This window comes from Jaculus jaculus, chromosome 13 (assembly GCF_020740685.1).
Source record: "Jaculus jaculus isolate mJacJac1 chromosome 13, mJacJac1.mat.Y.cur, whole genome shotgun sequence".
NCBI classification, from domain to species: Eukaryota; Metazoa; Chordata; class Mammalia; order Rodentia; family Dipodidae; genus Jaculus; species Jaculus jaculus.
The window spans coordinates 12,472,762-12,495,521 of record NC_059114.1 but is presented as its reverse complement, the minus strand read 5'-3'; the positions used below and the strand labels follow the sequence as shown (position 1 = coordinate 12,495,521).

Sequence of the window (22,760 nt, the reverse complement as noted above, 5' to 3'; positions counted from 1 at the left end):
CCCTGTCCCCCCCCCCCCCAGTCTCAGCCTCCCAAGTGCTGGGATGACCTGCGGGTCACCAAGCACCCCTGCCCCCACACTTCGTGCCTTGGCACCACCCCTGCGCCCACCCGGCGGGCCTGCGGCAGGCCCGGGAGGACGCCGTCCTGCAGAGGGCGCGGTGGCACGGGAGGGCGGGGGTGGCGCCGGGTCCTGACGTCGTCGCCGGTCCCCGCCCCGCGCGGCTGCAGCACGGCGCGCGCACAGCCCGGGAGCCGGTGGCCGCCACCGGGGACGCACGCACGGGCGGACGCGGCGAGAGCCATGGCTTCGGTCCCCGCGGGTAAGGGGCGGGCGCGCGGGGCGGCGGGAGGGCGGCTGCCCCCCACTCCCCCGCGGCCCCCGCGCCCCTGACCCGCTTGTCCCCCCGCTCGTCCCGCAGAGGCCGACACGCGGCAGAGGCTGCTGCGCACCGTGAAGAAGGAGGTAGGACGGCCGCCCCCGGGGCTCCAGCATGAACAGTGACTCCCGCAGGGCCGGGGCGGTGAGGGGCTGCAGGATAAGTATGGGGGGGGGGGCCCAGGTGTGGGGAACCCGGGGTGACTGGATGGGACCCTTCTTCTAGAGGAGCAGGTGGGCGGGTCTCAAGAGTCTTAAAAAGTGGGGGCGGGGATGCAGTCAGGGTCCTGGTGGCCGCGCTGAAAGGGGCTCTCCCAGAAAGACCTGGCTTCTGGGAATGGGGACGCATTCAATATGGACACATAAAGCCGTCCTCCTCCACCTCAAATTCTCAGTCCTTGGAGCCACTCCCCCCAGGAGCCAGGGGTACCCCATCCCTGAGAGCCTGAGGTGGCTATACTGGTCCTGTCCCCACTGCCCTGGAGGCTGGGAAGGAGACTGGCTTCACTGGCCCCTGCCTCAACTGGCCCCAAAGCCAGCGGGAAGAAGAACCCAGTCTTGATTTAGGGTTCACTGCCAGGGCCATGAGAGTCTAAAGGGCCCCCGGGGCCTGGGGTGGCATTTAAGTGCTTGGACTACGTGCATAGGTGCGCATAGGCGCATGTGTGAGCAGGACATGTGTTCGTGCGTATGTGGACAGGGACGTGCATGGGCATCTGCTCGGATATACAAATGCAGTCTATGTGTCATGTGTACACACGCTCACGTAGGCATGGTCTGTAGGTGTTTGTGTGATCATGCGTATGTGTAAATGAGTAAGAGATAGATGTGTGTGTGTGCGTGTGTGTGTGTGTATTGCCCGCCCCGCGCTCTCCTGCACCCCATCCCTCAGCCTGGGACCCCCATTTCTAACCCACATTTGCATCTCATCCCAAGGCCTTGCAGGACTGTGGACCTTATAGGTCGGGCTGGTGCCTATGCCTGGCTTCCTGGGAATGTGTATGTGTGGTGGGGGGCAGCATGCGGTGGCAGCACTGAGTGTCACCAAGGAACCCCTTCCTGCTGGGTGGCAGACAGCCACGTGGGCAGCCTGGAGGCTGGGACCTGTGACTGCCACGCCCGCCTCTCCCAGGGAGCGTGGGTGTGTCTGGGTGTGTGACATGCTCCTTTCTGTTTAAAGACTGATCCAGTTGGTGGCACTTTCTAAGTTTTCAAATCAGGTGACATGTGAGATATCGGGAACTCCTCAGGAAGGCCCCGAAGTTTTCGGCCTTACCTCTTCTTTGAGAATCCATGCACAAACCCTCTTTAAATCGTAACCCATAAACCAGGAACATTCTCCCTACTTTCAAGAGAGGGCCAGGCATGGATCACCCCCTCCAGAGCCTTCATTTGAAAAACCCGCTGGGTTGCTGTTTGTTTGTTGTTTGTGTAAGCAGACCTGGATGGAATCGGTGCTCCTGGCTGCTGAAGCTGAGGTGGGTCCTGAGTTTAAGGAAACAGTTGGTTAGATCAACGGGGCAGCTGTGGGCAGGACAGAGGATCAGCAAGGCCTCCAGGGACAGCTCAACAGAGGTCCTGGTCCTAGCTCTGTCCCTGGGGCCCTGCGCTAATCACTTCCCCTTGCTAGGACTCAGTTTCCCCATGGAGTACATCAGTCCCCATGTCCCACGTCCTGCCCTTGTCAGTCTAGCTCGGGCCACTGGAGAGGTTGCGGGGGATGCCATGATCCTCCTGGCTCTGTGGTGACAGAGCCTTGTTCTTGGGGACAGCCAGCTTTGGAGCAAGACACAAGCCTGCCTGGCTCAAGCCTGAGGCTTCCTCCCAGTTGGAGGGACCTCCTTGCGACCATGCTTGGTGCCAGAGGTGGACAGTGCAATACCTCGCTAGGCTGGGCAAATCGGCTGGACTCCAAATCTGGATTCGGAAGGCTAGATTCGCGGGCGTGAACTGGTGATTGTTTTGAAATGCTTCACTAAGTGAGGCAGATATCTGAGCTTCCCACTGGAGGTTTCTGCGCACCGTGTCCCATGTCCATGGTAACTGTATAAGGTCAGTGGGGGGTGTGTCCATCCTACAGACAAGGAAACAGATTCCCAGTGGGAGAGTGGCTTGTCTAACAGTACCCTGCCAAGAAGGGGCAGAGTGAGGACATACCCAACTGTGTGACATCCGAGCCAAGCTCTTGCCTTCCCCCATAGCACCCACCTACCCACCCACACCTACAGTGCTACAACGTTGTGTATGTTGGGGTTGGGTACCCATCGTGATGCTGAGAAAAAGTCTGGCCAGAGGCAGGAAGACATCTTTCAAGGACAGAGATGCACTGCAGGGGAACAGGTGTTGGTCTGCCATCTTTGCGTTCTCTGTTAAACAGGCCTTAGCAACACGTCTGCTTTCCAAGTTAGACATCTTTCTCTGTTGATTCGTGTACCCACTTCCCACCTCTCTGAGGATGGGCCACTCCACCAGTGTCAGTGAGCCCAGATTTAGAGGAATAAGAAGGAATTTGCTAGAAATGCAAGCATAGAGTCAGGTCTTTTCTGCTCCCATCCTCTTGGCTCAAAGGAATCACACCCCTGCCTGTTGGAGAGGCCCCCTTCTCTCAGGAAGAGGTGACAGCTGGCCTTCATATTCCACCCGACAGTTCTGCGAGCCTAGTCAGAGCCTCCCTTTTCCCTCCAGGGCCCCCCAGAGGCCAAGGTGTTGAGAGCTCTATGCAGCACTAGACTGGAGTGCTCCTGGGACCCAGCATCCATCAGGAGGGTCAGGAAGGAGCCCTGGACTCAACCAGAGCTGAGGTCGAGTCCCAGAGGCGCTGACTGAGTCAGGCCCAGCGCTGGGCAGGACTTGGGTGGGCATCCCTGTCTTCCTGAGGTGGGACAACATTGCTGCTGGAGGACAGGGACTCCAGAAGACCCATGAGTGAGAGTAGTTACAGGAAGTGTGAAGGGAAGGACCTTAGCAAACATAAAATAGGGGCTGGGGGTGAGGCTCAGTTATAGAATGCTTGCTTGACATTCCATAAGGCCCTGGGTTCCATCCTCAGCGTTGCTGGGTGTGTGTGGGGGGGACAAAGAAACAAGACACCTGAAAGTTTTTGCAGGGGCCTGGAAGGGGGTGCTGGGGGCTCCCCTGAGCATGTGACATTGAAGGGCTGGAAGATGAGGGACAAAGGGATTGATGGTGGGGGAGTGCAGAAGGCCAAGGGGACGAGATATGCAGAAGGCTCTAGTTGGAAGGAGCTGCTGAACTTGAAGGCACAAAGGCCCCAGTGGCAGAGGGAAAAGCGAACCTGCGGGATGCAGAGCAGCCAGAGCACAAGGTCGTCCCCCCTAAAAGCAAGAGGATGACATTGAGAGCACACAGATACCACAGAATGGGTGCGCAAGACGATGCAGAAGCTCCTGTCTTTCTTTACCTTTCCCAGAACCTGGGAGTTCGTTTACTCATAACTGGGATAAAAATGACTCACCAGGCAGGATAAAGCCTCCATATTCACCCAAGCTCCCTGGGGCTGGGTCCCCACTCCCTTCTCCCACCCAGGACCATCAAAAAGGAAAGCGGGAGACAGAGTGGCCTCCACATGATTCCTCGAGCTAAGTCTAACCAGCCCTGCGCTGGCTCCTTCCTGGCTCCCTTGCCCTCCCCTTAATTTTGTTTTGGTTCCCAGAGCGAACAGGGACTGGCTTCCCGTTGCCATGGTGACGGCCATTAAAAGGAACCCAGCCACACGACGCGGGTTGATAGCGGAAGCAAAGTGACTAACTGCTTGTTTTCCTGCGTCTGGCTGGGCCCCAGAAGGCGTTTTAATGGGCGAAGGAGAAAGCAGGAGCTGGTGGGCGGCAGATGAGACCCCGGGAAGGAGGCAGGGAGAGAGATGAGACAGCGCCCGCCGGGGATGCTGCAGCGAGCTCCGAGCTCCGTGCAGCGAGTATGGGCAAGGTCTGTCTGCGCAGGGCTGCCAAGCAGAGGAAGCGAGGGCATCTGCGGAGCCAGCCACGCAGCCCCGAAGGAGGAGGAGATGGGGTGGGAGAGGAAGGGCAGACAGGCTAAGAAGGCCAGAGGAAAATGAGGGACCTGACGTTCCCATGGAGACTTCAGGATTCACTCTAGCCTAAGCATTCTTTTGAAGGACTGGGGGACAGTTTTCATTTAAACATTTTATTTATTTATGTAAGAGAGAGAGAATGGGCACACCAGGACCTCTGGCCACTGCAAACAAACTCCAGACACATGCGTCACCTTATGCATCTGGCTTATGTGGGTCCTGGGGAATCAAAGCTGGGTCCTGAGACTTTGAAGACAAGTGCTATGACTACTAAGCCATCTCTCCAGTCCAGAGGAATAGTTTTGCCACCTCCTAATTGTATTGTCAGTTAATACATAGGTTGCCAGCATGAAATTTGAATTGCAACCAGAGAACAAATATATTTTATACTTTTGCTTATTTATTTTTTTATTTGCGAGGAGAGAAAAAGAGAGGAAACGGGTGTGCCAGGGCCTCTTTGTCCCTGCAAATGAAATCTACATGCACGCACCCTTTGTGCATCTGGGTTTACGTGGATGCTGGGGGTTCGAACGCTGGCCGTCAGGCTTGGCTAGCAAGTACCTTTAAAAACTGAGCCAGTCCTCCAGCCCACAAAGAAGTTTTTAATATAAGTATTGTTATTGAATCTGGAATCTCTACCCCAGGGAACATCCATTCTGGTTGTCACAGGTGGGTATGTTACTAGCCTCTGTGGGGGGAAAAAACAACAGAGATGCTGTTTGACATCCTGCAAAGCACAAGGCATCCCTCCCCTCAGCCCGCCACCTCCCATCCTCACCACCACCTCCACTACCACAGTGGTCAGCACTGCCAGATCGTGTTGAGGACAGTAACACGTCCCTTAATGGTTGGGAGTGGACATGATTAGATTGTTTTCCCCAGATTTGGGGACATCTGCCTGCACATAATGAGCTGTCCCAGGTATGGGACACATTCTATGTGGGAATTCATTCATGCCTCATAGGCAGTGTATGCCCAGAGCCTGCGCACAATTCTGTCCAGTACTTTAATGCGCCCGTGTTATGATCGGGGCCCATCCCACAAATCAGGTGTACAATTCTTGACTTGTGGCATTGAATCTGTCCCCTCAGGTTGGAACCCCACTTTTACCAGACTGAAGACCGTGTGCCCACTGCCACTCTCCTCCAGCGAGCCCATTGAGTTCCTCCTGTTCTTGGACGACTTGGTCTCACTTCTTTTAAATCGTTTAGTGAGTGTAGTGGGGTCCTAAGGCGCAGCATAGGTAGCAGCATATGGTCCTGTCGATTTATGTGCCTCATCCCAGACAGACTTGCCCGGGACACCTCTGCGCTCACCCAATTCACAAGCTCTGGCCCAAGCAAGAGTTATACTTTTTTAAAAATATATGTATTTTTTATTTATTTGAGAGAGAGAGAAAGAGGCCGATAGAGAAGGGGCACACCAGGGCCTCTAGGCCCTGCAAACAAACTCTAGACACATGCGCCACCTTGTGCATCTGGCTTTACATGGGTCCTTTGGCTTTGCAAGCAAATGCCTTAACCACTAAGCCATCTCTCCAGTCGAAGAGTGGGTGATTTTGATGACAGTCTTCATGGCTGACTGCAGCTGTTGTAGAGGGTTCCTCCCTGCCAGGCACTGTACCCAGGACCCATAGAAAATAATCTCCTTCACCCCTCACAACAGCCTGTAGAGAAGCAAGAGAACAGTCACCTTCTGTACTTAATATGCAAGGAATGAAGACAGATGTATCAATAAGGCCACACCACCAGTCCACGTATTGGTCAGGATTCACACATCATTCTGCTAGGATCTGTGTCACTGGCCTACAGAGGGTAGCAGTTGTTAGCTGCAAGCTGTGTGCCATCCCTGCAAGCCTGGCTTGGGGCAGATGTGTCTCTCTGAAGAAGAAACAAGACAGATGTGTCTGTGATAGCCATTCCCCAGCATTTGAACTTGGCCCAGCAGCCAGCAGGGAGTTTTATAGGAGGACGTGGGTTGCACATAACTTTCTCCAGGGAGACGCAGACACACATCTATCTGTCCACCCTATGCAGGGCGTGTGACCAACCAAAGCAAGATTGCATTGAAGTCCAGTTTTAGTTAGCCAGTGCGTTTAGTACCTATTGAGTGGGAGTGAGGGATTGCCCACAAGAGCATGGGTGACTCAAAGGCAGCTGCCTCACCCCAAAGCCCACCCCGGCGCAGGTGACCCTCCCAGAAGCCGCACCTCTGGAGCAAACTGCATAACCTGCAGGGGCTGGGCTGGCGGGATAGACCCCAGGCATTGTTGGCCCTTTATGTAACCTTTAGGAAGGTGGCTGGTGGCATTGTAAGTTTAGAGAGCTGAGACTTCAGCCCTATTTATTACCTGAGTGTTAATGGGCACCCCTCCCCTCCGGGATGAAATGTTTTCATGTAGAAGAAATTGCTAAACAACCTTCCTACGCAACAACTTGTCAACTGATGAGGGACAAGGGGGCGGAGGCTCAAAGCTATGCTAGGGAGGTTTCCTCTGGCTCCCTTTCCTTTTCTCCATCTCTCCTTTCTTCCCCCCTCCCCCCCACGAATAGATGGAGCCTGTGGGTCAGTTTTAGGGATGGCCTCTCTGACAGGGGTAACCTTTGGGTAGAGACAGGAGGGAGGGATCAGCGTCCACATCTGCAGGAAGACTGTCCCTGGCTGAGCCAACAGCCTGCGCAGCCTTCCAGTTGAGAGCAGAGAATAGCAGAGAGGCCCTTGAGGCTGGAGCAGAGTGACAGAGTGGAATTGAGCCGGGGGAAGGGGAGGGGGAGAACTGGAGGGTCGCCGTGGGCAGCAGGCTTTGTGGCCACAGAAGGCTTTGGGGTGACAGCCGCTTTGAGCAGAGGAGGGACCAGTCAGAGGAAGCAAAGATACTGGTCTTGGTCTTTGCTGAGTTTTGGGTTCTTGAGCTGGGAACCACTCACACACACATACTGAACTCCTGCTACAGAATAGGGTCCCCCAAAATGTCTGCCATTGGATGGATGCCAGACTTCCGTTTGGGGATATTTGAGAACTCCTGGTGCCTGTAGAAATCACTGAAATCTGCCTATGGGTGGCATATTTGTGCTGACCCCCCCCCCCAGAGAGCAGGACTCCTCGTGAACAATGCAAAGACATCTTTCTGCCCCATCCTGGTCTTTTTTATTTTATTTTATTTTATTTTTTTGCTTTAAAGTTTCCGGGAGCTCTGGATCGACTTGCGCGTGTGCGGCAGGCTTGGGTACTCTGGCTCCCTGCGGTCCAGGCGCCTTTCGGGTCGCCTGTGCCATCCCGCTGAGCCTGAGCCTTCCGCTGTGGCCCCTCAAAGGCGATCCTGGAAGTGTGTTCTTGTGATGCTGGTGGGACAGGGCGTCTTCGCACCCTCGTGGGGCGGCCTTGGCTGACCGGAGCCCTGTTCCACCTCCGTCTCCAGCACTGTGGGCAGGGAGTGGCTGGTCCGCGCACAGACTCCTCCCCCTTCACGGCCTCCCTCTTAGTGTTTTCCACCTGATCGAGGCTGGACAGCTGGCCATAGGCCTCAGCACATCTACCTTGGCTAGCGCCACTTGCAGAGAGAGTCAATAATCCCTTTCCTCTGGGCTCTGAATTTGCCAAGTCGGTGTTTAAAACTCAGTAGCTGGTAAGATGTTCTGGGAGTCTTCACTGCAAGGGAAAGCAGGGCTCAGCTAAAGCCAGGCCAGTGAAATCCTTTTTTCTTTTTTTAAGTGGAGTACTTTTCTTTTTCTTTAAAATAGCATATACTGACCATTTCCGTGGCAACCCTCTTTCAGGGATCCCCCTGAGGTAGAGGAAACGTCTTCCAGATGTCCTTACAGAGGCAGAGAGGGCTGGCCGGTCACATTTTTTTAAAGATTCATTTTATCATTTATTTATTTATTTGACACAGAGAGAGGGAGAATGGGCACGCCAGGGCCTCCAGCCACTGCAAATGAACTCCAGACGCATGTGCCACCATGTGCATCTGGCTTACATGGGACCTGGAGAATCGAGCCTGGGTCCTTTGGCTTTGCAGGCAAGCGCTTTAACCGCTGAGCCAACCTGTAGATCACATTTATAAGGTCATGGAAATTGTCCCTGGTACAGCTCAGTGTCTGGCTCCAACCTCCACGCTGCTTTTTTGTTATTTTTTATTTCTATTTGTTACTTTTATTTATTTATTTTGGAGAAAGAGGCAGAGAGAGCGAGAGAGAGAGAGAGAATGGGTGCACCAGGGCCTCTAGCCACTGCAAATGAACTCCAGACACGTACGCCACCGTGTGCATCTGGCTTTACATGGGTACTGGGGAATCGAACCTGGGTCCTTAGGTTTTTCAGGCAAGCGCCTTAACCATGAAGCCATCTCTCCAGCCCCACTGTGCTTTTTTTTTTAAAAAAAAACAAGGTTGAAACCAACAACTCATATGTCCTTCTAAGTGGGGCCAGGAGTTTGGGGTGGGGCAGAGGCTAGACTGGACTCAGTCCTGGGTGAGAGCTGTGACCCTTCCCTTGAATAGTCCGTGTCAGATGTAAAGGGCCTTTTACTGTGCTCAGCTACTGTCCCTGCTGGCCAGGGTTCATGGAGGTCCTGAGCATGTCTCATGTGGCCAAGTGCAAGAGGGACTCACAGGCAAGAGTCTCCGCTGCTCTCTCTGGTCACACTGACCTGGCAGATGTTCCCAGAGCGAGGTCTTTCTTTCTCTCCTTTGCCTGGGGAACACTGTAGCTCCAAGGCTGTTGTAGAATGAATGGAAACAGGTGTTTGCTAAGGTTCAAAGGGACAAAAGCTGGAAGGGCTCAGTCTTGGCTGGCTGTGTCGCCATCCTGGGCCACTAGCTCTGGTTCCCCATCAGCCCCCTGGGAGATAGGGCTCTGCCTGACAAGGTCACACTTGCTGGGATGCACCTTGTCGTGCCTCTGAGTGCCCAGCACCCTGGTGAGGCTGAGAGCTCTAAGTATTGATGGCAATGTGTCTCTTTTTTGTTTGTTTTGGTTTTGTTTTTTGTTTTCTGAGGTAGGTTCTCACTCTAGCCCAGGCTGACCTAGAATTCACTATGTAGTCTCAGAGTGGCCTCGAACTCATGAGGGTCCTCCTGCCTCTACCTCCCGAGTGTTGGTATTAAAGTTGTCCATGTGCCACCATATCTAGTTTATGTGGACTGGGGATTAGAACCCTGGGCTTTCTGGGTGTGAGGCAAGCACCCTACCTACTGAGCCCAAATTTAAATACAAAATGCAGTTTCTAGGCTGGGGAGATGGCTCAGCTGTTAAAGGCCCTTGCTTGCAAAGCCTGTTGGCTAGGGTTCAGTTCCCCAGTACCCTCAAAAGCTAGATACACAAAGTGGTGCATTTGTCTGGATTTATTTGCAGGAGGGCCCAGTGTGTGCATGTTCCATCCATTCTCTCTCTGCCTAATAAGTGAAAATGTTTTTAAAGAAATAAAAAACTAAAATACCATTCCTTAATCACACCACCTCCAGTGGAAGTGCTCAGCAGCCACATATAACTAGTGACATGATACGGGATGGCACAGATATAGAGCACTTCCAGAAAGTTCTACAAGAAAGCACAGAGGAGTGAAGTGACTTGCCCCAGGACACACAGTACATAGTGGGTCAGAAGCCCACCCTTTGATGAACATTGAGCTGTCTTCCCTTCCATGTCAGGACGGGCACTTAGTCGCTTCCTGGTTTATCTTTGTGTTGTAAGCAAACCTCTGGGCATTACTTTTCCTGTGATCCAGACTGCGCCCCTCAAATTCAGGCAGTCTTTGAAGAGTGAGTCTTTCTCTCGAATCTACACATCCTGCTCTTCCACTCGGCTGTGCATATGGAGCCTAGGATGGGCACTGCCAGGGAAGCCACCCCAAGGCTGGCAGGCCCCCAGGGTGTGGGTGGGAATGTGATGCACGAAGCTCCTTTCTCTGGGAGTGGAGCTCCCCATCTCACCTGCTGATGTCACTCGGGCGACAAGTGACTTCTTGTGGAGGGCCTGCAGCCCCAGAACACTGCTGCCCATGGTCAGGGCAGGTTGGCTCATCCTCGGGTCCTCAGGGAAAGATGCCCAGCGGTTACTTCTTATATTGAGCTGGTGCCTCGGCCTCCCCACGGTCCCCAACACTTCATTTAGTGCAGTCAGGGAGCTGGGGAAGGATTTTCCAGTGTTCTCTCGCTATACACACCTCCCCCAGCTCATTTCCATCCAGGCTGTGGGACACCCTCCTGGCCTGGTCTTCCTTATTTGTACCCAGCAGGAGTAACAGGAAGGAGGAAGGGGAGAGGTGGCAGGTCTCTTCCTGGAACTGCCTGTGAGTGACCCCGATTTGTCTCAACCCGGGAGCCAGGTGAGGTCCCTTGTGGTAGTTTGAATAGATGGCCCCAAAATATTCAGTTCTTTATTGTTTGTAGTTTGCATTCTGCAGCCACCTGGAGGCAATGTCACTGGGTGGATCTTTAGGTGTGGTGGTGGGTTTCAGATTTCAATCTAAAGATAGGCAAAGTGTGCCTAGCTGGAGTTCCTGAAGTGTGTGGCTTTTGGCTTGTGCTTCTCTCTCTCTGCTTGGTCCTGTGAAGGCAGGCCAGTTTCTTCTGCTGTAATGGAACTTCCCCTGGATCTGTAAGCTTCAATAAATATCCCTTCCTCCATAACTGTGCCTGGTCTGGAAGTTCATCTCAGTGAACCTGAAGCTGTCTGCTACATCCCTCCCCAAGGAGCCCACAGTCTAGAGCAACCAGGGTCAGGAGTCTGAGGAGAACTCAGAAATAGATATGGAAATAGCAAGGGGGGATGTATAGAGATGGGGTAACAAGGTGTCCTTCTGGGATAGGTGACCTCTGGGAGGAGATAGCGTCACAGCGCAGAGAAACTGCTGCGTGAAGACCTGAGAAAGGCTGAGCAAAACACTGAGGCAGGAAGCAGCTTAAGTCCCCTGGGTAAAGCCGGGAGATGGGGAGCGAAGAGACCAGGGATCTGAGTGTCATGATGGATCTGAGTGTCCCGCTGCATGAGGGAGCAGCAGGGGCCTCACAGAAGGGAATGATCTCTGCAGAGGCCCGAGGCCCCCTCACTGTGGGTCATGCCTTGCTGAGCTCAGGGAAGAACCCTTTTAGCCTGCCTGCCCGAAGCCTGGGCCGCCTGCCTCATCCTCCTAGGTGCAGAGAGGGTAAAACACATTTGTTTTCTTTTTTTAGTAGGTTTTATTTATTTATTTGTGAGACAGGGAAAGAGGCAGAGAGAGAGAGAGTGGGAGAGAATGGGCACACAAGGGCCTCTAGCCCTGTAAACAAACTCCAGACACATGCGCTACTTTGTGCATCTGGCTTATGTGGGTCCTGAGGAATTGAACCTGGGTCCTTTGGCTTTGCAGGCAAATGCCTTAACCACTAAGCCATCCTCCAGCCCTCTTTTCTTTTTTTTATTTTTTTGTTTTGTTTTGTTTTCAAGCTAGGGTCTCACTCTAGTCCAGGCTGACCTGGAATTCACTACGTAGTTTCAGGCTGGCCTCAAACTCATGGCAATCCTCCTACCTCTGCCTCCCGAGTGCTGGAATTAAAGGTGTGCGCCACCACGCCCAGATTCTTTTCTTTTTTCTTTTAAATATTTTTATTTATTTACTTATTTAAAAGCAGAGAGACAGACACAGAGATAGAGAGAATGGGTGTGCCAGGGCCGCCAGTCATTGCAAACAAACTCCAGACACATGCACCCCTTTTGTGCATCTGACTTTATGTGGGTACTGGAGAACTGAACTCAGGTCATTAGGTTTTATAGTCAAGTGCCTTAACCATTGAGCCATCTCTCCAGCCCCATTTTTCTTAATGCTTTACTTTTAATTTTTTTGAATTTGAGACAGAGAGAAAGAGGGGATGAAGAGTGAGGGAGACAGACAGACAGACACAGAGAGAATGGGCATGCCAGGACCTCTAGCCATTGCAAACGAACTCCAGATGCATGTGCCACCTTGTACATTAGGCTTACATGGGCCCTGGAGAATCAAACCCAGGTCCTTAGGCTTTGCAGGCAAGCATCTTAACTGCTGAACCATCTCTCCAGCCCAGTGCTTTACTTTTTAGAGCAGTTTGAGGTTTACAGCCGAGCTGAGCCAGAAAGTGCTGAGATTTCCCACGTATTCTCATCCCCATTGTGCACACAGCTTGTCAGCATCCTCCTGGGGGCTGCCCGCGCCTGTTCATGTGCGTACGCATGCATGCACACATGTGCGTGCATGCATGTGTGTGTGTGTGTGTGTGTGTGTGTGTGTGTGTGCGCGCGTGTAGCTCTCACTTGTAACCTTTAATGAGCCTGCATGGACGTCACTCACATCTGACTTACACAAAGCTTCCCTCTTGGCACTATGCCTTCGCTGAGCCTGGAGGAGTGTGCTTGGCACGTGTCCACTGTTGGCACACCACAGTGTCGTCACTGCCAGGCGCCTCCCTATATTCACCCGGCCACCCCACCCCCACTCCAGCAACCTCTAATCTTTCCTCTACCAACACCACCCCCACCTTTTCCCAAACATCATGTAGCTGTCACCACCCAGCATGCAGCCTCACAGAGTGGATTCTCTGCCCTGCTACCTGATGTTGAAAGAGGGTCATTCATCTTTCGTCAGCACAGTCCTGGGGCAGTCTGTATGCGCCGGGTGGGCTGTGGAAACTAGCCCAGGTCAGACGTGGGAGCTGGCAGGGGCTGCAGGCCCGAACTCTGAGACACCAGAATTGCCTGTGACTGTAGTGGGGGACTTGGCAAGCGGATGCAGTGGTCCCGTGCTGCTGAGATTCCTGCCCGAGACAGCCTGGGCCTTCCCAAGGAAGGCCTTGATTTCAATCCTAGTTTCCTCACATGCAGACAGCCTTGGAATAATATCAATGCATGGCTGTTGTGGATCTTTGGAGTGTGTGTGTGTGTGTGTGTGTGTGTGTGTGTGTGTGTCCATTCGTCCTGCTTGTAGAGAGCACCTGTAGCTATCTGTTGAATGAATGAATGAATGACTCAATGAACCAAACTACTATGTGCCAGGCTCAGTGTGAAGTGGATCGTCCATGGTTTCATCCCCACCCTCCACTTCTTCTAAGTGGTGTGCATACCATGGCATAACCCAGTCAGCCCTCGGTCTTCATGTCTGTCAAATAGAGACATGCCCATCTCACTGGGCGATCACGAGGACTGGGTGGCACCATGCCCCTGAGCACCACCCCACAGCACAAGGCAACCATTTGTGGTTACTACTTACCACAGTGTGGACAGCGGTTACTACCCAGTAACCACTGTGTCAAAGGCTTTGAACATACCATGTTACCTTAGGATTGTGGGAGGATTGTTTCCAGGACACCGACACCCCCCCACCGAGATACCAAAATCCACAGGTGCTCGAGTCTCTCCTCTACAAGGGTTTGCATAGAACCTGTGCATACCACCCGCATGTGCTTTAAATCATCTCCGAGGGCTGGAGAGATGGCTTAGCAGTTAAGTGCTTGCCTGTGAAGCCTAAGGACACCAGTTCAAGGCTCGATTCCCCAGGACCCACGTTAGCCAGATGCACAAGGGGGCGCACGCGTCTGGAGTTCGTTTGCAGTGGCTGGAGGCCCTGGCATTCCCATTCCCACCCACCCCTGCCTCTTTCTCTCTCTGTCACTTTCAAATAAATAAAAATAAAAACAAAAAATATTTTAAATCATCTCCAAGTGGCTCCGACGCCTGATGCAACGTGTGTGTGATAACAGGCTCCTGCTGTACCATTAGCAAACAGGGACAAGAAAAGGTCTGTGCATGTTCACGCAGAGGTAGTTTTCCCCAGTATTTTCAATCTGTGGGGGTTGGATCTGGAGCTACAGAGCCGTCAGACGAGAAGGGCCCCACTACTCCTCTTAGCCCGTGAGGCAGACGCCAGCACCACCCATTTCACTGGTGGGGAAGCTAAGGCCGAGATGGGACCATGCATGGGAGAACTGAGGCTGGAGTTCTGGAAGCTGGATTCCAGAGGCTGCTCCTAACCAACACCATGGGAGCCTGGCAGAGGGCACGGGCACCTCCGTTCGGTATGGAGGGCTCCAGAGGAGTGAAGAAGAACCTTGTATCTTGGCCCTGGAGAGCTGGGTGAGTTTCCCAGAGCTGGGGACCAAGGTAGAGTCGGTGGGGATGCGGGAGAGGACAAACCAGGCAGGGAGGTCGGGCAGTGGGAGTCACCCAGGCCGGCTGGGTCCTGCAGGAAGAAAGGCACCTGTGAGTAGTGAGCTGTGGGTGTGGGAAGGAGGAGGGACAGGTTTCAGCCAGAAGGGAAGGTGGGGCCACACCATGGCAACTGCAAACAGTGCGGCTTCAGAGCAGCAGCCCCCCCCAACCCTTCCGGCCTCCCCCAGGTCTGTTTGTGTCTGTGCCTTGGAGCTTCCCAAAATACTCCTGTGCCCTCCCCCGCCCCCCCCACACACACACATGCATCTCTTACCTTCTGCATGTCCTGCCCACATCAATTTCAAAAGCCAAAAGCCAGAGGCCACAACCTACTTCTACAAGGTGCTTTTTTCCCCAGTCACAGGGATCCCCCGTGTGTGCACCTTCCTGGACCAGCATGGTGTCTCTGTGGGGACATTTGTAGGAGGCGTCTTCTTCCCACTTTATAGTGGAGGAACTAGAGGCCTCCGGGGGGTCACTTTGCCTTGCATTTCAGACCGGGAGTCATCACCGCCTCCAGGAAGCCCTCCTGGCTCTCCCGTGCCCTCTTGGGAGTTTTGTTTTCCTAGAACCGAGTTCTGGGGCTGCAGACCACCGTCTGCATCATGGTGCTTCCACTGGTGTCTTTCCATCTTGCTAGACATGCATGAGATGCTACAGAACTACTGGGTGACAGAATGATATTGCTTTGGGCCTTTGAGAAGTGCTGGGAGGGAGGTATGAGTGGGATGTGGAAGAGGCAGCCTACTTGTGCCTGCCTGGGAGATGAACAGTCCAGGAAGCTTCTAGAAGAAGCACCTGCCTTGACTGAAGCATGAAGTACAAGTGGTGAACAGCCGGGCAGGAAAGGCTCCTGGGGAGGGGAGGGGAGGGACTGTTCCAGGGCAGGGAGGCAAGACCATGATGCGTTTGTAAGCTTGGGTCAGTGGTCCCGGAAGGTCAGTCTGTGAAGGCATTTGCCCCTGTCCTGAGAACCTGAAATGCCTTCCGGGCAGGCAGAGTGGTGGTGCCTGACCTCTGTAAACCCTGTAGTCCAGTGGGCCTCAGGGGGCCTTTAAATACAGCCCTTCCCCCACTTTGCCCACATGTTAAAGGTTACTTTTTAATTAATTAATTAATCTGCAAGCAGAGATAGAGAGAAGAGAGACAAGCAGAGAGAATGGGTGCACCAGGGTTTCCAGCCACTACAAATGAACTCCAGATGCAAATGTCACCTTGTGCATCTGACTTATGTTGGTTCTGGGGCTTGGAACCTGGGTCCTTAGGTTTTGCAGGCAAGCACCTTAACCACTAAACCATCTCTGCAGCCCTGTTTTTACATTTAAAAGTTTTAAATTTTTATTTTAGAGGGGGAGAGAGGGAAAGAGGCAGAGAGAGAAAGAGAATGGGCACGCCAGGGCCTTCAGCCACTGCAAATGAACTCCAAATGTGTACGCCCCCTTGTGCATGTGTGACATTGCATGCCTGCATCACTGTGTGTCTGGCTTACGTGGAACCTGGAGAGTCAAACATGAGTTCTTAGGCTTCAAAGGCCAGTGCCTTAATCGCTAAGCCATCTCTCCAGCCCTATTTTTACATTTTTCATGTTTCTCTAAACATAAACAAAGGAAAACATGTTATCCACACCATATGTGACCTGAAAATAGGTCTTCCAGATTCAGCAAGTAATCTGCTCGATTTAGCAAATACAAATTCAGAATGCCCAGTTGAACTTGAGCGTTAGCGAAACAGCAAACACGGTCGTTTCCTGACATGACGTGTTAGTCCGGGGTTCTCTAGAGGAACAGAACTGATAGGAAGAATATACATATTACAGAAAGGTTTTAATAGATTGGATTAAAGGATTCAGGCTGGGCAGTCTAACGAGAACTGTCTGCCTGCCGGAGAGGCTGAGCTGTGACAAGAGGATTTGGAACCTTGCGGGGCGCTATGTGGGCTGGGGGAGGATTGGACATGTGGCCACTATTTGGGGGGAAGGCAGGCAGGCTCAGGAACCCCTCTGGCTTAAGAGACCTAGCTCGGCAGCCTTCCCTGACTCCCTTTATGGACCCGTTCTCTTGTTGTGCTGTTTAAATATTGACAGGTAGAGGGAGGAGGAAAGACGGGCGGGACCAGGGTGTGAATGGAGACAGGTGCTCCCAGCCAAGGAGGCGGGGTGGGGCAGCCACCGCCCTGGGGCCAGCTGGGTCCCTGCAGCCCTGGATAGGAACACGGGGAAGGCAGCCGGTACTCTGTGAACTGGCCATTCACCCAAGACCCATGAGCGTCCCCTGCGGGCCCCACGTGGAGTTGGAGGGCAGGGTCCCTGCTCCATCAGGCCCTGGCGGCAAAGTTCTGTCAAGCCTCCCAGAGAAGGAGTGGTCAGGATCCAATCCGGGGCAGAAACTTCACATTCTGTTGTTTTTGTTTGTTTGTTTGTTTATTTGTTTGTAGACAAGGGCTTGCTCTGTTTCCCAGACTTGTCTGGAACTGTGGATTTTCCTGCCTCCGCCTCTCAGAATGCTGATATTACAGGCATATACCACCACGCCTGGCTCGGTGTGGGGGGCTCTCTTGTTCATCTGCCCTCCCCCCAGACACTAGGTCCTTCATGCTGCTACACTGGTTTCAAAGGAGTGAGCTCCCTGATGTGGGGGGGGGGGTAGTATGTAATCAGATGTTGGAAGTTCCCTTAGAAAGGGCATTGGACACAAGTAGACACTTTCTGGCCGCACTGACCTCTGTGGCTTCCCCAGAGCCTCCCCAGGGTGTGGCTGGCCGAGCGTTCTCCAGACAGACACCAGCTGTCCTGACTCCCAACTCAGTCTTTTCTTTCGGTGCCTGTGCTGAACACACCCATGGCCTCCACCTACACCCCCACTTCCATCCCTCAACCTGCCGCAGATCTACTCCCAGGGTGAGAATTCCTTCCCTTGGGCTTCTCAGCCCCTTGGGTTTGGAGACGATCCAGGACTTGGCAAAGCTAAAGCCACAGTGTTAGGCCCTCAGAGACACCTGGTTGCGAATCCCCGCTGCGCCGTCTCGGGACTGCATGACTCTGGTAAAAGTGCCTGACTCCTCCAGCTCTCATTTCATGCTTCTTTTTGATGGTGCTGGGGATAGAACCCAGGGTCTCACACATGCTAAAAACACACGGTCTATGCCTGAGCCACAGCCCCTAGCCCCATACATCTTTAGAACAAGGGTAATAATGCTCTCCTGAATACCAATGAAGCTATACCAAGCAACTGGCTCAGTCATCCTCTCTCTTCCTTGAAGCTGGAAGCGAGCATGGTGGTGGCTTCTGCTGTAGCAAGATGCCCAGTAGAGCAGGGCCCTACCTCTAGCTTCTCCACCTCTGCACAACTTTGTGAGAGTTACCTAAAAAAAAAAAATCGCTTCATGCCTCAGTTTCCCTGCCTGTAGCGGAATGGTTTGGGAACTTGACCTTCAAAGGGCTGTGCTTAGACCTGGTCCCTGGAGCTTGGGGAACGCTCATGGCATTGCGCGTCGACCTTGATTGTTGTAAAGTGTCTGTGGTATGCAGCCAGAACCCCGCCTGCCCCCCACACGCGGCGGCCCGAGCTGTCTTCGTGGCCACACCGAATGAAGGCTGTGAGGTACCAGTTTGCAGAAGGGCATCTTTTTTTCTCTCTCAATTTTTATTAACATCTTCCATGATTATAAAAAATATCCCATGGTAATGCCCTCCCTCCCCCCGCCCACTTCCCCTTTGAAACTCCATTCTCCATCATATCCCCTCCCCATCTCAATCAGTCTCTCTTTTATTCTGATGTCATGATCTTTTCCTCCTCTTATGATGGTCTGTGTAGGTAGTGTCAGGCACTGTGAGGTCATGGATTTCCAGACCATTTTATGTCTGGAGGAGCACGTTGTAAGGAGTCCTACCCTTCCTCTGGCTCTTTCATTCTTTCCGCCACCTCTTCCGCATTAGACCCTGAGCCTCCAGCACCATGATGCCTTGTGAGTCATCCCAAGGTCACTGCCATCTGAAAAGAGAAGGTTCTCTACCAGAAGTGAGAGTAGCATTAATATAAGGGTATGAACATTAAGAGAAGTGCTTACTGGGCAGTTTGGTGAGGGTAGTATATACATTTAGCCAAACAGCAGCAGATGTTACACCCCTAGGGCTCACGACTACCCCTGTTTTAAGTTTTCAGTATCAGGGATGTATTCCCTCCCATGGAGCGGGCCTCCAGTCCAATTATAGGGCAGTTCGTTTCCCCCACGATAGACCAGAAGGGCATCTTGACGGCGCCAGCAGGGTGAGACCTACCGTGCTCAGCCGAGGTGGGCGAGTGAGCTGGGATGAGGCATGTGTGCTCATCTCTCCTGCTGCTCCCTAAACCATGTGCGAGTCCTGAGTCCAAACTGAGACAATTCCCACGGGCTACAGTAAACAGGGTGTCGCCCCCTCACCCGTGCCCCTGGCTGCCCTGAGCCCCCCGCTAAACTACTGTCCCCCAGGTCGCCACAGTCCAAGCTTGCATCCAGGAGCCTGCGAGGGCGGGAGGGGTGAAGTTGGCTTGAACTCCGTTGGGCTGCGTGCCTCTGGCTCCTGCTACTAGTCTGGTCTGTCCTGAGGGGTCCCAGCGTGGGCACAGTCTCTTCCTTCCTTCCAGTAAGAAGGCAGTGTCCTCTTCCTCAGGCCTCAGAGACCTTCTGTGGGAGGCTTTCCACCCCCATCGCTATCCACCAGCTTTTTTAATTTCCTCTCCAGGCCTCGGGCTGAGGCTGTGATTAATTTCCGTGACACATTCTAGCGATAGCCGACAGCCAGTCCAGGCGGAGGCGGTGACACCTGCACTCACTCTGGGCACCGCGTCCTGCCAGCCGCCCCTCACCCAGCCTTAGATCTGTTCCCAAGGGCAAGAGGTTCCAAACCAGACAGGCCTGAGCTCTGTGCTCCAGCCAGCTGTGTGACCTCAGGGGAGAGGCTGAGCCTGCCTGAGCCTCCCTTCGCAGCTGTAAACAGGCTTGAGACAGCAGCGTGGGTATGCGCTCGGGCCCCAGTGCCAGCTGGAAACAGATGGTTCCCTCAAAGCAGACACACACACACACACACACACACACACACACACACACACACACAAAGGTGATTTAATAAAGGACTGTTGACTAATGTGGAGGAAGGATGCTGGGAGACCACAGGAGGGGGAGTGGGTGGCGGGCACCACCTTTGCAGGGTGCCCAGGCAATGGAAGGAGGGAGAAGACATGAGAAACGGCGGTAATAGGGTGGGGCAGGCATTAAACTCTTCTTTCTGAAGGATGGGTGGACAGCTCCTGTCATATGTTTCCCTCTCTCCTTCCTAGTCATCCTCTGCTCTCCTCCCTGCTGTCCCTCAAGTTCCCTAACGCAACTTGAGCCTGCATCCGAATCACTCGGCGGGCTTGGTCCACGCAGATGCTGGGCGAGGGACCAGGAGTTGAGCAGAGGCGCTCTTCTGCTGTCCACGCCGCTATATTGCGTTTCTCCCCTGACCCTTTGAACCCAAAGCCCCCCACCCCAGGACAGCTCTGTCTCCCTCCCCACACCTTCTATTCAGTATCCGACTGATGGGAGAGGGGCCAGCTCCGCACCCCTGCCCTGGCAGGAATTCAAGGGCCATGCATCTTCTGCACCTTTTTTTTATTTTTTATTTTGCACTGAGTCTGGTGCAGCTCAGCAGTTCTGAGCTGAGATGGGGTCTGCATGAGGTTCATAGGCTCAGCACCAAATGGGAAGTGACCTCATTGTGGTCTCAGGGAGCCTCGGCCAACCCCATGCAGCTCCCTTCAGAGCTGTCCCAAGCTGATCAAGTGATCTGGAGAGAGGGAGAGAGAAGAGAACCAGAGAGAATGGGTGTGCCAGGGCCACCAGCCACTGCAAATGAACTTCAGATGTCTGTGCTCCCTTGTGCATCTGGCTTTATGTGGGCACTGGGGTATCAACCCTGGTCATTAAGCTTTGCCAGGTAAGTTCCTTAACTGCTGAGTCATCTCTCCAGCCCCTACTTTTTTTGTTTGTTTGTTTGTTTGTTTGTTTGTTTTTAAGGTAGGGTCTCACTCTAGCTCAGGCTGACCTGGAATTCACTATGTAGTCTCAGGGTGGCCTTGAGCTCACAGCGATCCTCCTACCTCTACCTCCAGAGTGCTGGCATTAAAGGCGTGCGCCACCACATCCAGCCTAAGAGTTCTAGATTTTCACACCCATGTGCATCAGTCGTTTGGGAGTGGACCACTCCAGGGAGTCAGGCCTGGGAGGAAGTACTCTCTGTACCAAGGCCACTTTGTCCCTGAAGGGCTGGCAGCTGAGTGTCTTATTAGTTCTATAAAAGGAATGAGGTCTCTGGTGGTGTTAACAGTGGGTGGGTTGGTTTGCTTAGTAGCCATAATAAAGTATCATAGACTGGGGCAGCTTTAAAAAAAAAAAAAAGAGAAATGTGGACTGAGGAGATAGCTCAGTCCGTAAAGTGCTTGCCTTGAAAACATTAGGACCTCAGTTTAAGCCATATTAAAAAAAAAAAAAAGTGGGACCAGGCATGGTGGCGCACGCCTTTAATCCCAGCACTCTGGAGGTAGAGGTAGGAGGATCGCTGTGAGCTCAAGGCCACCCTAAAACTACATAGGAAATACTACATAGGTCAGCCTGGACTAGAGTGAGACCCTAGCTAAAAAAAAATAAAAACAAAAAAAAAAAAGTAGGGGCTAGAGAGATGATTCAGCAGTTAAGAAACTTACCTGGCAAAACTTAATGACCAGGGTTGATTCCCAAGTGCCCACATAAAGCCAGATGCACAGGGTGACACCGACATCTGAAGTTCATTTGCAGTGGCTGGAGGCCCTGGCACACCCATTCTCTCTATCTGTTTCTCTTCTCTCTCCCTCTCTGTGCTTGCAAATAAATAAATATTTTTTTAAGCGGCTGAGCCACCTGATTGGTGAGTTCCAGGCCATTGAAGATACTGTCTCAAAAGATGATGGATGGTTCCTAAGGAACAAAGTTGTCCTCTGGACACACACACACACACACACACACACACACACACCATAAATATGTAGCCTTGCAGTTGCTCTTGGAGCTGACATCCAAGGTCAAGGTGTCAGCAGGGCTGGCTTCCCCCAGGGGTGGTGAGGGTGGGCTCTGCTCCAAACCTCTTTCATTGGCTTGCAGAAATCATGGTCCCATGGGGTCTTCATGTCTGGACCAGCCTGCTTCCAAATCTTCTTTTCATATAAGGACACCAGTCATATCAGATTAGGGTTCACTCCAGTGACCTCATTTTAAAGACCTTATTGAAACAAGGTCATACTCTGAGCTACTAGGCACTAAAGACTTCAGCAGACAACCCAGCCCATCCCAGTGGGAGAAGTGACATTACAAGACCCATTCCAAAGGGTACAAGGCAGATGGCAGGGAAAGAAATGAGAGATGACGCCAGGCACAGTGGTGCACACCTTCAATCCCAGCACTTGGCAGACAGGTAGGAGGATTGCTGTGAGTTTGAGGCCACCCTCAGACTATATAGTCAATTCCAGATCAGCCTGGCTGGAGTCAGACTTTACATCAAAAGAAGAGAGAGAGAAAGAAAAGGAAAAAAGAAAAAGAGAAGGGCAGAGGGAGGGAGAACAGAAGGAAAGAAAGAAGAAAGGAAGGAAAGAAGTGAAGGAGGGGGTAGAGAGGAAGGGAGGAAGACAGAAAGAAATGGGGCATGAACATGCTTCAAAAAAAAGGAGTCAGAAGTCAGGTTTCTGAAGCCAGAAGTATAAACTGAGACCCCAAGGGACAGCGCCAGCCTGCAGACACCTATCACTTGGTGACAGCTAGAACTTCTCAAGACCGGTTCCTCCCTCCCCCCTGAGCTCTGTTCTGGAAGAAAGCTGGGAATCCACCACATGTCCTGAAGAATCTCATGGCTTCCTTTTGTGGACACGGAACATATGGGGCCCGTCATTCTCTGCACGTTGCAAACAGCAGGGTTCCTGTGTGAGAGCCACTCCGGAGGGACATAGGCAGATGGGTGCTTCCAAAGAACAGGAGGAAGTTGGCAGGAAGGCTGCACTTTTAAGACTTAGATGAGCATTCTTCCTTGGGGACTGGAGAAATGGCTTAGCAGTTAATGGTGCTTGCTTGCAAAACATGTAGGCCCAGGTTCTATTCCCCAGCACCCATGTGAAGCTGGATACAAAGTGGC

The 22,760-nt window shown here is 52.9% G+C and overlaps 1 protein-coding gene across 1 annotated transcript in view; it reads left to right on the top strand.

Moving 5' to 3' along the window:
• Window positions 1-274: 274 nt before the first annotated feature.
• Sgsm1 (small G protein signaling modulator 1) overlaps window positions 275-22,760 on the top strand; it is an 89,882-nt gene continuing 67,396 nt past the window's right edge. Inside the window, exons 1-2 of the mRNA XM_045133090.1 lie at window positions 275-322; window positions 422-465. Coding sequence (XP_044989025.1) covers window positions 304-322; window positions 422-465 — 63 coding nt within the window. The 5' untranslated portion in view covers window positions 275-303. The remainder of the gene's footprint in view (window positions 323-421; window positions 466-22,760) is intronic.